Consider the following 13289-nt stretch of genomic DNA (forward strand, 5'->3'; position numbering starts at 1 on the left):
TGGACAGGCACTAAAGTATATTATATTGTATGTTGTTGCATGCTCTTTCTCCATGCCTGGACTGTTACGAAACTATAAACATGAGCAGTGGCTGTTTACTTTGGCATTCATTCTGGCCTCAGACATTCCCAGGTCTATGCTACATTCATTTATGGCTTAGATTTTAAAGCAAGGGATCAAGTCCTACAGGTCTCCTTCAGGGGCTGAACTGACTTTGCAGTCCTAGAGCTTAAGTGATGTCAAATGATCGCAGATTTATGATCCCATAAATATGGTCAAAGTCAATCTCTGAAGGTCTTCTTTGCCTAACTACCCACACGATAGTGGTCTAGTATGCCAAGAAAATCAAAGAGTGCTTACCAGTGCTGCAAGCAGTAGAGGTTGGAACCTATAATTGAAAGGAATTTAAAAACCAGAAATGTAACACCCAGAGAATTTTGTTCTTGCTTAACGGCACCAGCCCTAAGGAGCATACAATCTCTTTATTGTTTGTGTTCAAACGAATGACTTTGCTTACAACCTATTCTGCAGTCAAGTGAACAAGAATATTCAATTTTTCTTTGATTTCTCATCATTTCTACAAATGCTGTGTTATCCTCTTGCATGCTTTGCACACATCCAAAATATGTAGAGTCTTACTTCTGGTTAGGATTCTGCCTGCACAGACATAATGATGTAGATCAAGAAGTCATTACCTCTGAAATTGGTTTCTCATACACGTCTTCCCCTATAGACTTTTCTTGGGCAAGGATGGCGTCCCTGTGTAGCACTCGGAGCACGTTCTCTGGAGCTGCAGACCCATAATGAGCTTCTAAAACTTCAGGTTTGGTTTTCTCTGTCTTCAGCATGTGGATCACATCCTCCCTTGCCTGTAACATTGCAAATCACTACCATAAGCCAACCTATTAACCAACAGGGAACACAGGGAAAATAGGGGCATTTCATATGTACAGACTGCATACATAAAACCAAAATAAATTAGAAGAATGCCAGGGTGCCCATGCAAATATAAAAACTTTGGGTGATATCAGAGTAAACATGATCTGTGCAATCCAAATGTTGTCCTTGTAGATATTAATTATTCTGTTCTTGCCTGCCATTACATTTGAATGCTATGAATTTTTATCTGGGTTGCAACTATAGCCAGGGAACATCATTACTCTTCATATACTTTATTCACTACCTGTGCTGTTCTCTGACTGAGGTAAGGAGGTAAGTAGAACAAAGAGCACAAGCGGGCTGAATTAATATTTCTCAGACAGCCTTGAATCAAGTATTTCCTAGTCATTCTCTACCTGACTTTATGACCAAATATTCTCTTCCAGTAACTTTTAAAATAAAGTTTTCTAACTTTTGTTTGTTTAAACAAAACCCTAGAACCGTTGCAGGTGCCGGCTAACTGGCAGCAGACCCAAAGAGACTGAGCAACCCCCCCGGCAGCGGAGGAGGGCTGCTGACGCTGGAGCAGGGGCCATCCCTGGGAGCAGTGGTGCTCCTGTGGCCGAGGGGAGCGCGGGTCCCAGATCCTGCTCCCTGCCCTGGGTGGGAGCCCCCAGTTTCAGGCAGCACGAGCAGGCGTCTGGGCATGATGAGACTTCTCTGCAAGGCCACCTGGCTATGAATAAGGGGCAATTTAGGGCTATGCTGCAGACAAACGCTTAATCCTGAGCTCTGTTTCTAACGATACTTGCCAACATCTGTTAAGCCATCTGTAAAATGAGGGCAGGGCACTTGCTTGTCTTTCAAGGCAGGTTTATAAGGCCATGATCCAGGCAGCAGCTGTAAAAGGTACAAGTTTTCGGTGGGCAGGAGGGAGCTCCCCAATTTCCCTGAAGAGCATCTCTCCCACAAGCTCAAAGGGAGGGGGGGCAGAAGAGTACAGGCATCAATTTTTCTCTTGCCTGCCCTTCCAACACTCAACCCATGTGAGCTTGGGAAGCAAATTAAGGGCTAAGGAAAGGTTCAGATATTTTAGGAAAAATCCCTTGCAAATCCTGCCCCTATGTAAGCAATGACTGTTTAGGATTTATGAACTGACCAGCGCTTCATGCTTTTCCACTGTGTTCATAATGGCACTCCATATTATCCCTGTAGCAAATCTTAAATCTTTACCTAGTACCACAGAGGCACTGCAGCTCTACAAAACCACCTGCTTTTAAAGTGAGCAAGGAAATAATTTCAGGAAATGGTAAAGATCCTTTAATCTTTTTTTTAATAAAAGAGTAACACAAAAATAAAACCAAAAATGAACTTGAAGCAAAGATCATGCCACCCAATTGAGAACTAGCCCAATTATAAACAGCTAGGTGTAGGGGCTTACTCAGTACATTTTATAACCTTAAGTAAAAGCTTTGCGCATATCTGCAAGATACAAAATACAGGCTGGAATGGTATTAATGTTGTTTCAGCATGAGTGTGGGAAAGGTGCATCACTCATGGATGTCAAAACTATAAATGAATTATGTGGGCTATTCCCAAAGAGTGCCAAAAGAGAACGTGCACCTCACTACATCATGTCGCGGAAATATGCCACTCTCAGTACAGGAAAAATGTTATTTTAGGAAAGTTTTAGACAGGTTTGAGAATATATCATTTTTTATAGCCCTGTAAAAATAATAGTTATCTTAGTGTCTTCTTTACTATGAGGCCAATGCTTCTATATTGAATAAAAAGCCTTTAAAAAGTCTAACAGCATAGCATGGGACTCTAGGGGGATTTATAAATATCCAGATTTTATGATGTGTTATCTTAGGCCCTTTTAGGAAGAGGCTGTTTCGCGGCCATATCTGTATCCTGCCCCAATGAACGAATTCGGTGTCCCGCTGTGTGCCTCACAGCAAGGGCCCTGTGCCACAGGCATGCTCTGGGAGAGCACTGTTCAAAGGAACCACCGAAAATAGCAGGATGAGGGGGCAGCCCCCTTCTACCCCAGGCACCAAGGGCCACAGCCAAGCATGCTGAAACCTCGATTCACTTTGGTCCTGAGCACAGAAAGCTTCAGGCCCCACGCCCCCCATTCCTCAGGGAAGGGCACACCTTGGACCCTAGGCTATTTGGGAAGGGAGGAGTGATCATCTTCCACACCCCTTTATTATGTCTACTGAGATTCTTTGACTCCCCTTGTCTCAGCAGGATGAGTTCATTCTCTCCTGTTGAAGCTGTCGGGCCTCAGATGGTATAATTAAACATTGACAGGGCCAGGCAGAGCAAACAGAGACAACTCGGGCTCTATGACTTGGAAGAGCAGAGCTGGACTCCAGTCCCTGCAATGGTTATTTAATACAGTACTAGCTGACAGAGGGACCGAATGCTGCTCTTCCCAGCGAGTGCCCCAGCTCCTGCTCAGTTGTGCACTGCTGTGCATACTTTCTTTCCAGACTCATTAGCCTTTAATCATCGATGGTTAAAATGCAGCAACTTTAGCAGGAGGGAATAAGAGCCCCTGAAACAGCTTATAACTTGCCAGCTGAGAAAGGTTTCTGGAAGCTGTGAGTTTGGGTCCCCCGAGAGCCAGAGGAAGCCGAGTCAGGGGAGTGGGTGATGCTGAATGGAGGAACTGGCACCCCAAGCAGGAAAGAAGGTGCCCAAGCTCAGTTTAGAGCTTTGAAGGAAACCTCTATTCATTGCTTCATCTTTAAAAGGAAGGAGCGACACACTTAGCTCCAAGGGACAGGGCAGGGCTGTCAGCCCTGAAGACCCTTCGCTACAGCCCAAGGGGAGGGTACCCAGCCCGGGGACAGGCTGGGTGGCACCATCCCCAGGACGCAGGCAGCTCCTCGCTCACGTACCCCTTCTTGGGCACCCCACACCCTGCAGACACTTGGAATCTGGATCGTGTTAGCATGGCAAGGTGCCTTCTGCCTTTTCTGGGCTTGGCCATTGCTCCCATCGTTATCTTTTCAAGGGTATCAGCTAATTCACCAAGTACTCTGTTTCAGCATGCTTATGATAACAGTTTGTGAAAAGCAAACTTACAAACAGATACTCAGGTTGCTAGGAAGCATTGGACCAAAAAAGGGGCCTCGTGCTAATAATAAACTGGAGAGAAATTTGCTTTCATTTGGTCAGCACCAAGCCCCAGCAGAGGAAGATCCTAAAGTGCAGCTAGACTAGGTCAGAGAGGGGCCGGGGCAACATCCTAAGCTCCCATCAGCCTCAGGATTTGCAAACTCCAGTTAGTCTCTCTGAAACTCCTCAGGATAATATAGAGGGAAGAAGCTGAAACAGCAGGTCTGTGTAACTCGTGATTTCACGTTTCCTCCCAATGACTAATTTTCCACTGAAACAACTAGAAGAGAGCTCAGGTAGAGATGTTTTCGTTCAGTGTATAGTGAACAACTATCACTATATTAAAACTGCATGATACAGACCATTTTCAGAAAACAAGTCAGAATAATCCTGTAGAGTAATACTTGGGCTACTTCAACACATACCTGGAAAGACGTATGAGAGGCTCAAAGTATGGGGTCCTAGCTAAGAAGAGAGAACCATACCGGCAAGCTATTTCTACTGATGGGCATCTACTGTAGGTGCCTCCCTTGTCTCAGAGCACAGTTAGCATAAATCATAAGCTACGAGACAAACACAAGGAAGAGATTTCAAATTGGAAGTAAGCTTGTATATAAATCCCAGAGGAAAGTTGTTAGCTCTTTTGGTAGAAAGAACATGGTGTGTTTGGCACAGGAAAGCCATCTCTCAAGTCTTTTTTTTCATTTTGTTGGTGCTCTGATGAGAGTATTCAGGCATGAGAAGACCACATATTGCAACAGCTTGTAACACAATGAAACTTATTTGTGTAAGTCCAGAAGACTGCAATTAGTCAGAGAAGCTCTTTAAAGTCAAGACACAGAACTGACAAAATACATACATTTACTTTTATTGGTTTTTCATTACTTAAATTGTCCTACAGAAAACTCCAAGCTAACTTTCTATCTATACTGGTCAGATTGTAGGTTCTTGAAAATAAACAGACTTTTCTTTTAATAAAGTGCCCCCAAGTACCTGATTCTCTAACAGTAGAAGCAATAAAGACAGATAAATGAAGAGGCCACTTTTACCTCTTAGTAATACTCTCAAGGCAAGAAACACAGAAGGCCAGACATGTTCAGAGGAGTTTTTCCACGCTCATTTTCTCCAGGAGCAAAGCCTGCTTAGACACTCCCTGTCCATCAAACTTACAGAACCACAGAACAGCCCAGGTTGGAAGAGACCTCAAAAGATCATCTGGTCCAGCCTCTCATGGGTAAGGAAGCCTAGATGAGATCATCTAGCACCATGCCCAATTGTATCTTGAAAACTTTCAGTGATGGGGACTCTACCACATCCATGGGGAGGTTGTTAGAGTGATTGACTGGTCTCACTGTAAAAAATTTCTTTCTTATGTCGAGATGAAACCTCTCCCAGTGCAACCTATACCCATTGCCCCTTGTCTTCTCCATGAGAGCCTCCATCTTCTTTGTAGCTGCCCTTTAAGTACTGGAATACTGTGATGAGGTCCTCTCCGAGCCTTCTCTTCTCCAGGGAGAAAAGACCTAATTCCTTCAGTCTTGCCCCATAGGGCAGGTTCTCCAGCCCTTTGATCACCTTCATGGTCTTCCTTTGGACCTTCTCCAGCTTGTCTGCGTCTTTGTTGAATTGTGGGGATGAGAACTGGACACTGTGCTCAGTTAACTCCTTCAGCTGTCCCTGCTGATAGAGGAACTGCAGAGCTGAACTGTATCTAAGCCTTGCTTTATGCTTACTGAAGGTGCCAAAATCTAAAGGCCGATGACCTCAGAACTTGAGTATGTCCATGGAGGGGCTGAAGTGCCATGGAGCACTGCTGTCCCCCACAGCTTTGCCCACTCTCCTTTTCCTCCTCTCTACTACCCACTGATTAATGCACTTACTTAAGATGTGGGGTCTGGGTTTCTACCTGGGAAATACAAGACAATGCTCCTCTCCCCTCAGAAGTGCGTGCTAGCCAGCCAGCTGGAATGCTGACGTGAGGCCACTCTTTGCAGGGCTACCCTGAAACACTCACTTTTTGGCAGCATAAAAGAGAAGGGCTTTATTTTGCTCACTGGCTTGAGCAGAGCAGGGGTCTGAGTTCCAAACCTCACTTTACTACATGCCTAGTAAAATATTTAAATGATATAGAAAGGATGTAAAGAGGTCCCTGCATAAAATTGAAACCATTTAGGAAACAATAGCATGACTCTGCTGCTTGTAAAAGGGGACTGGCAGCCTAGCAACCAAATTCTTGGTCAATGGAAAGACTGTTACACAAGCCCGGCGTTCGGACGTGCTTCCTCCTCGTGCCCTGCCCTGCCAATTTACTACAGCCCTCTCTCCCCATTCCCACAGTCTTTGGCCTCTCCCTTGAGACTGCTAACAAAACTCAGCACCCACTAAATGGGGAATTTTTGCCATAGGCCATTTGTCACCTGGGAAATGGGACTGAGCTGACCAAACTCGTTTCATGTAAGGCATCTAGTAAATCGGAAAAAAATTTCAGTTGTATTCAAGATGGGCTGAATAGAATCAAAGTAATCACTGTCAGCTGAGAGTAAAATCCAACTCAAGATCCTTCACCAGTACATCTCCTAAACTCTTCCCCTGACTTTTGTTTGTAAGTAGCCTTCCTGCAAATCCACAGTGTGTGTCTCTCAAAATCAGTTACCAGTAACTATTTTCTTCATAGGTCCATGTTTGGAGCCATCTAAAATACATCTAACTGCTTCAGAGCAATCTAAATATTTCAGTAACATGATGACAATCCTCTCAATTAATTGAAACAAGTTTTGAAAATTCAGGAGCAGGAGTAGTATTTACAGGCATACACTTATCTAATATTTGGAAGACCTGATATTTCCAGCTTTTGACTATTTCTTTTCTATTTATCATGACACGTTGTTACTCCTGCACAAGTGAAAGCACCAAGTAATAGAGGTTTAATGTTTATGAAGTCATATTTTTCTTGCCAGTGATTAATGGCAAGAAATAACTACCAAACCATGGACAGGAACCTGTATTTCTACTTGTGTTGCTGTTACTTGCATTGCACACAGTTCAGGTTATTTATAGTGCAACAGCTGCTCTGTACTGCATCAGAAACTAGATAAGGTCACAGGTTCTCCATGTAATGTTGTGGTCTCACCAGTGGCTGATTTCCTAAATTCCAGTAGACTTTACAAATGTTTCACCTAGAGCTAACAAACATCACACTCAAGGCATCCTTCTGAAGGAGATCAGGAGGATGTTCTCACATTAGTTTCTGCACTATCCAGGACAAGCTCATGCTGTGTCAATGCCAGGGCAGGAATAGTCTTATTTCTAAAAATTCCCATTAGAGACCTCGGAAGGTGAATTCCGTGTGCTTAGTTTACTTTAATGAAGAAAGCATCTTCAGGCAGGTGTCTGCAAAACTTTCTAAACACTAATCCCTGTTTAAACTCCGTAACTTCCCTTCTTTTCTTACTTAGGAGGAAATTCAAATAATTAAAAGGAAAGTGCGCTTTCTTCATTTTGTGTCATGATGTTATGAAGATGAATAGAGAAAGTAATAAAAATTACCCCTGCCTACTGGAATGACATTTTTGTTAAAGGCCTGATTCCTCAAACTATCCCTACGCACTGCTACAAGGACTGGGTAGCAATTTGTCTTCCAGGTCAGACTTACTTAGTGTACAAAGCATGCTTCAAAGCTGGGAAGTTAGATGTTCTATTGCATCATACAAAGCTCCTTTTTTGCTAAAAACTCGAGAAATATTTTTCTCTCCTATACCAGATGTCTGAAGTCGCCTTGCTTATATCATTCACTCAGTGATTCTAGCCATGCGAAATGCTAGGTTTTTTTTGCAAGAAAGACTCTGTGTACAGCAAAGCCTTTTTCTTGCCTTTCATTTCAGCTTAATTTCCTAATACTTGAAACTGTGGGATTCACTTGCACAAATTTCTTTGAACATTTCTGGACTCGGGTCTATGTGCATGATTTACTTTGGAGATGACTTCAGTGATGAAAAGTGACCACTGGTGGTTTTGTACAAAAGTTTAGTGAAATATATCCAGAAATACAAGTGATCCCTTGTGACTCTGGGGATATGAAACAGAATTGTCCTGTCTTCTCCACACCATGCAGAACTTTCTGGCCTTGTATGAAGCCTTTGGAGCTATACAGAGTATTTCATTTTGTTGTGTGTTATCTTACAGTGGTAACAGAAATTCCTTCTAAAATCAATACTGGAGGAGAGGCACATGATAGACCAGCTCATCCACTGCACAAACCCTCTGAAGTAGCTCCAGAAAAATTACATCAGAGATTAATGTGGCCTCTTATGTTTAAAAAAGTCCATGCTAAAGATTGCAGAGCTGAGGAGAAGCAGCACTGAGCAATGTATTACTTCTTACAGCAAGCTTCGAAACAGATCAAATGAGCACTAGAAGACATCTGTCTGTTATTTCCTGCCCACACAGCTTTGTTCTGCTTTATTGCCAGAGAGCTCCATGGATGATGTCACTTTTTTTCTGAAGAAAACAGGCCACCAGAGCCTTTCACTGACATAATTAATTATCTGTAGTCTGGGCCACAGCCAGAAAATTCCCATGGCAAGGCCCCGAGAAGTATTAACTCCACACTGCTTGATGTTTTCAGAATTATTAGGGTCTGGGATATCCTGTCTTTCTTTTTCACACTGAAAGAGTGCTTTGCTCAATATTATTGAGCAGTGGGGCAGTTACTGCAGCATATAGAATTACAGTGTCATGATCCAGTCAGCACAGAGAGACCAATGCGAGGGGTCACTGTCAGTTACATGCATGAATCTCCATGTTGGGGATATGCTCTACATGCTTCAGCAATACATCACAGTGGCTAAAGCCACTGTTTTGGGTTTGCTGTATTCAGTTATATAGTTTACGTCTCAGCCACACTTAACCATATAATAACATTTTGCACATGACCTGAAGCCTGGCAGCAAGTAGCGACCACAGATTGATCCAACTAGCCAGCACGGAGAGGAAGGAACATCTGTCAAAATATCATTTTGGACACCTGAGCGGGAAGAAACATTAACAACAGCACACAAATGACTATATTTGCAGTTCAGGGCAGTTTGCGTCCTAACAAATGAGGTAATTAACAAAGCAACTTTAGGTTTTTTTTCTCTGACCAGCACTAGTCACCACAACGCTTGCAAAGGCAGAGGAGAGCTCCCTGGTTCAGGTACTCCAAATCAGACATGAAAACCCAAATGACTAAGTCCCTATTCTGGTTTATTCATGCTAAGGAAATAGTCTGCAGCTTTCTATATCCCAGGTGAATGGCCAATCACAAGCTGCTATAGCAGTATAGGAAGTCATTAAAATTGCAGTATGTTTCCCACACATCGAGGTGTTTTTACATTGCTGGAGTCGTGTAGTAAGTTGCTGTGTTCCTTGTCTAACCACAACTTATTTTGTGATCAGTTAGCACCTCTTTATGAAGAAAAAAAGATGACTAATGAAACAGTTAAAAACAGAAGAAGCATTTCTTTTCCTCTTTCTTGTGTTATCATCTTGTGTTATCATCTCTCCCTTAATCTTATGTTAACCAGACTGAACCAAGACTCAAGAGATCCATGCTCTCTTCATGGACATATTTCACATGCTTCACACACAAAATTAACGTCACCATGCTCCAATTTGCATTTCATAAAGGAAATGATACTTCCCAGGAACACTGTGAGATTTAATTCGTAAGTATATATAAGATCTAGGTACTAACGCTATTAATACTACAAAATATATGGCACTGACATCAATATAGTCGCTCTACTATTCATTTTCCCCCATTCATTATATTCTGTTATTTCCTCCATGCTTATGTACTTCTATACTATCATCCAATTTGTTGAAATCCATTGGAAACTAAGAAGTATCTTCATTAGACATGTAACTCAGGTTGTCTAAATTGCTCTTTGAAAGTGCTTCATTGACTATAAGAAACTGAAGCAGCTGAAATTTGGTGCTGTGGCCTGAACTTCATGGAGGCACTTGAAGCTGCTGGCGTAAGCACCCCCCCTTCAAGAGGAACAAACCTGCCCTGGTAGTTTTTTTCCGCAGTGATCTAGCTGTCTTATGGCATGAATGAGCACGCGTGGAGCAGGACGGAATGAGAGACAAGCTGGTGCCAGCAGGGCCGTAGCTGTCAGGATGAAGAAGCGCGGAGGAAATCCTTCTGCTTCCTCTGCAGAGACATGAGCATAACTCAAGAGGGATAGCAACAGACGTACGTGTGTATACATGTGTAATAAACTGTATACACAACTTTCTCTTGTCCAAGCATTTTGTTGGCTTCACCAAGCTGTTTTTCAGTGCTCTGTGCTACACGGATGTGCATTCAAGTTACTGATGATTGATGAATGGGCAAGAACAGTAGGACTGCATTACAGCAAGCACTTACCAGCGTAGCCAATTATTTGAACAGAGGAGTTGTCAGAGGAAATGAGGGAAGTAACTTAGAGAGGGCGGGCAATGAAAGGCACAGAGCGAGAGCTTGGGCCATGCCCACAATGATGCTCTCACAGCCTCCTGCTGTCTCCAAAATCCCCCTGATCCTCCCCAATGTCTGTCCTTCCCCTTGCCCCCCCCAAGCCCCACTTGGACATCCTCTCCATCCTCCAATTGCATTTCCAGGAATGATTCTAAAGCCCTTCAAAATGCCATTTTGCCTGAACTGCTGAGACTGCCTGAGACAATACTGGGGAAACAGGTTTTCATTATGAAGCTGACCACATCAATACTTCTGTTTCTGACTTGTTTAAACTTTAAGGTGACAAATGACTGGAAGTTACCATGCAACTGTACTTGGGTTAGTCAGTTCCACTCATTTTGCTGGTATGGAAGAATTGATGCTAATTTTTTTACAAAGAAAAACAATCATTTCCAGGATAAGAAAGACTTCACTTGCAAAATCCAAACCATTCCTGTCTTAGGAAAGGATTTCCCTTCATAGTGTCTCAGCAGTGCATCATTTTGGGTGCTGCATGTGCACAGCCCTCAGAAATAAGTCACTGAGTTCATTTTATTTTGGATAACATATAAAATTCTACACTGAAGACAACAATTTTGTAAAGATGTGGCAAGACACAGGAAGTTCACTAAGGCCAGCAGTTTTCTATGTAAAAAATGTTACATTTCTCTCATTTTAGTCAACCAATAGGTGGAGCCTTTAACCCTAGAAAAAAGACATTTTCTCAGATGGCCATGTTCTAACAATTATTATATAAAGACTTATATTTGCTTTTATTAAAGCTCATTTTGGATGGAAAATGATCTGTTTTGCTCTCAAGAGCTTATCTGATCCTCAGCTGGAGCACAGGAGACACAAACTTAATAAATACACAACTGGGGCAGCAAAGTTAATAAAAGCAGACTCAGCTACAACTGCAATGTTAAATTAACAACTGGTGACTCAGAGTACTGGACAGCATTATGACACATAAGACATATGCTCATTGCAAGCTCTCCCAAGAATCCCAGATATTTTAAAGCTGGAGAGTCCATGCATCTAGCTTTTATTGCAAGAGTTGGCCACGTCCTCTCCCAGAGTGAGCCTTCTCTCAAGAAAATGAGAAAAGATAGAAGCTTTCTCGTTACTCTTGCACTAAGTATACAATTTCTATTAAGTAAATAAAAAAAAAAAAAAAAAGGAGTCAAATGACATCAGTTGATTAGAATTATTTTTAAAAGATTGCAAAGGAGGATCAGTTAAAGACACTGATTCCAATGGGAACAAGACCAAAACTTAAAAGTTGATCGGGGACAGTCCTTACTGTTCTGTTTTGGGCAGAAGACCAAGAATTTTTGAAAAAAACCCAAACCAAAACCAAGCTGCTCATACCCTTCCCTCCACTCTAGATGAGATGTTCAATAGATCAGAGACACCTGCCAATTATTCCTGTCTCTTCTAACCCTCCAAGCCTATATAACATGATAGATGTAGCTCTGTTAAAGTATAGTTCAGGCATTAACAGGGAAGGATGTTAAAATGTCTTTGTGAAAGTGGTTTTCAGCCTACAGCTGTCCACTGACAGTGACATTTTATTGAGGATAATTACTTTGAAAAACATGTAATTCTAAAGCAATTTTATTACCAAAGAGATGGCTATCATCACTATGGTTGATAGTACCACGGCCCTTAATTTCAGAGGGAGCAGGAAATTGCCTGAATAGCACAATTTAACTATATTTCAGTATACTGTCTTTTTTTTTTTTTTCTTCTCTCTCATAAACCAGCAAGGTTCTATTTTAAAATTCATAATTCCAAGACTTGCTAGACAAGCCCTGCTTACCTCCCATGGCATCTCCTACACTTCACACAGCAAGGATTGCAAGCTATAGAAAAAAACATAGTATTCTGGACAAAAATTTATCTCTCGTTATAGATTACTCAATGAAAAAAGGAAAGAGCATTTGTGGTCTGAAGTCTATCCTAACTTAATTTTTTTTTTGTCCTGCAAAAGCCTGCTTCACCAGGAAAACACAAACAAACAAGGGGTCAGTCAGAGGGGAGAGAATTTTTTAACAAATTGTACCAATACTCTTATGCCAGATATTTTCAGTGATTTTTTTAGGTTCTCATTTTGCTACAGTGTGGTTACCATCTTTCTCTTCATTGTCTCACCTTTTCTATGTCCCCTTTCCATGTTTCTAGCTTGGCTCCATTTATCATTATTTTATTCCCCCTTTCCTTACACTCTTTTTCTTCTATTGCCTAACCTCTTTCCTCTCATTCCATTCTCCTTAAGTCACCTCTCCCTCCTCACATTAACCCTATCTTCTCTTTTTCCCTGTAGCTCTGTACATGCCAAGGATTTTCTCTTAGGGAATTTGGTTTTAATCTGTATGATACGCTCAGAAAATCCTAACCTATTTCAATCCAATTAACAAGACTTCACAGTTATAAACACTTATGCAAAGCTACTCCACATGCACTTTTCTCTGGCTTTACCTGTTCTTTCCACTCTGGCTCCTCTTCAGCTTCTCAAACTATGAGATATTGCTAATGACCATTTGAAAACTCCTTCTCTTCACTCTGTTATGTACTCTGTCCTCCAGTGCCAAGGAATCTTGTCCCAGCTTTCTCTTCTGACTTTAATATTACCCAGAAGAAACACATTTAGTTTCCATCCACCTATCTATCCCATATTCCTCACTTGAGCTTTCAGACAGCTCAATATTTAATAATATTAATGCAAGAGTATCAAGAAAGGCACTGAAGAAAAATTATAGGAGTTTGTATGGCGCTTTTAACTAAGCAATACCTAGGT

General features: G+C 41.9%; 1 protein-coding gene across 4 annotated transcripts in view; it reads right to left on the reverse strand.

Moving 5' to 3' along the window:
* The window catches only part of FILIP1 (filamin A interacting protein 1), a 109761-nt gene that overhangs the window by 45607 nt on the left and 50865 nt on the right, over nt 1-13289 (reverse strand). For all 4 annotated transcript variants that reach the window (XM_049817774.1, XM_049817776.1, XM_049817775.1 and 1 more), the window contains one exon: nt 696-869. In XM_049817774.1, the coding sequence (XP_049673731.1) occupies nt 696-869 (174 nt within the window). The remainder of the gene's footprint in view (nt 1-695; nt 870-13289) is intronic.

Source organism: Accipiter gentilis, chromosome 15 (genome assembly GCF_929443795.1).
Source record: "Accipiter gentilis chromosome 15, bAccGen1.1, whole genome shotgun sequence".
NCBI classification, from domain to species: Eukaryota; Metazoa; Chordata; class Aves; order Accipitriformes; family Accipitridae; genus Astur; species Astur gentilis.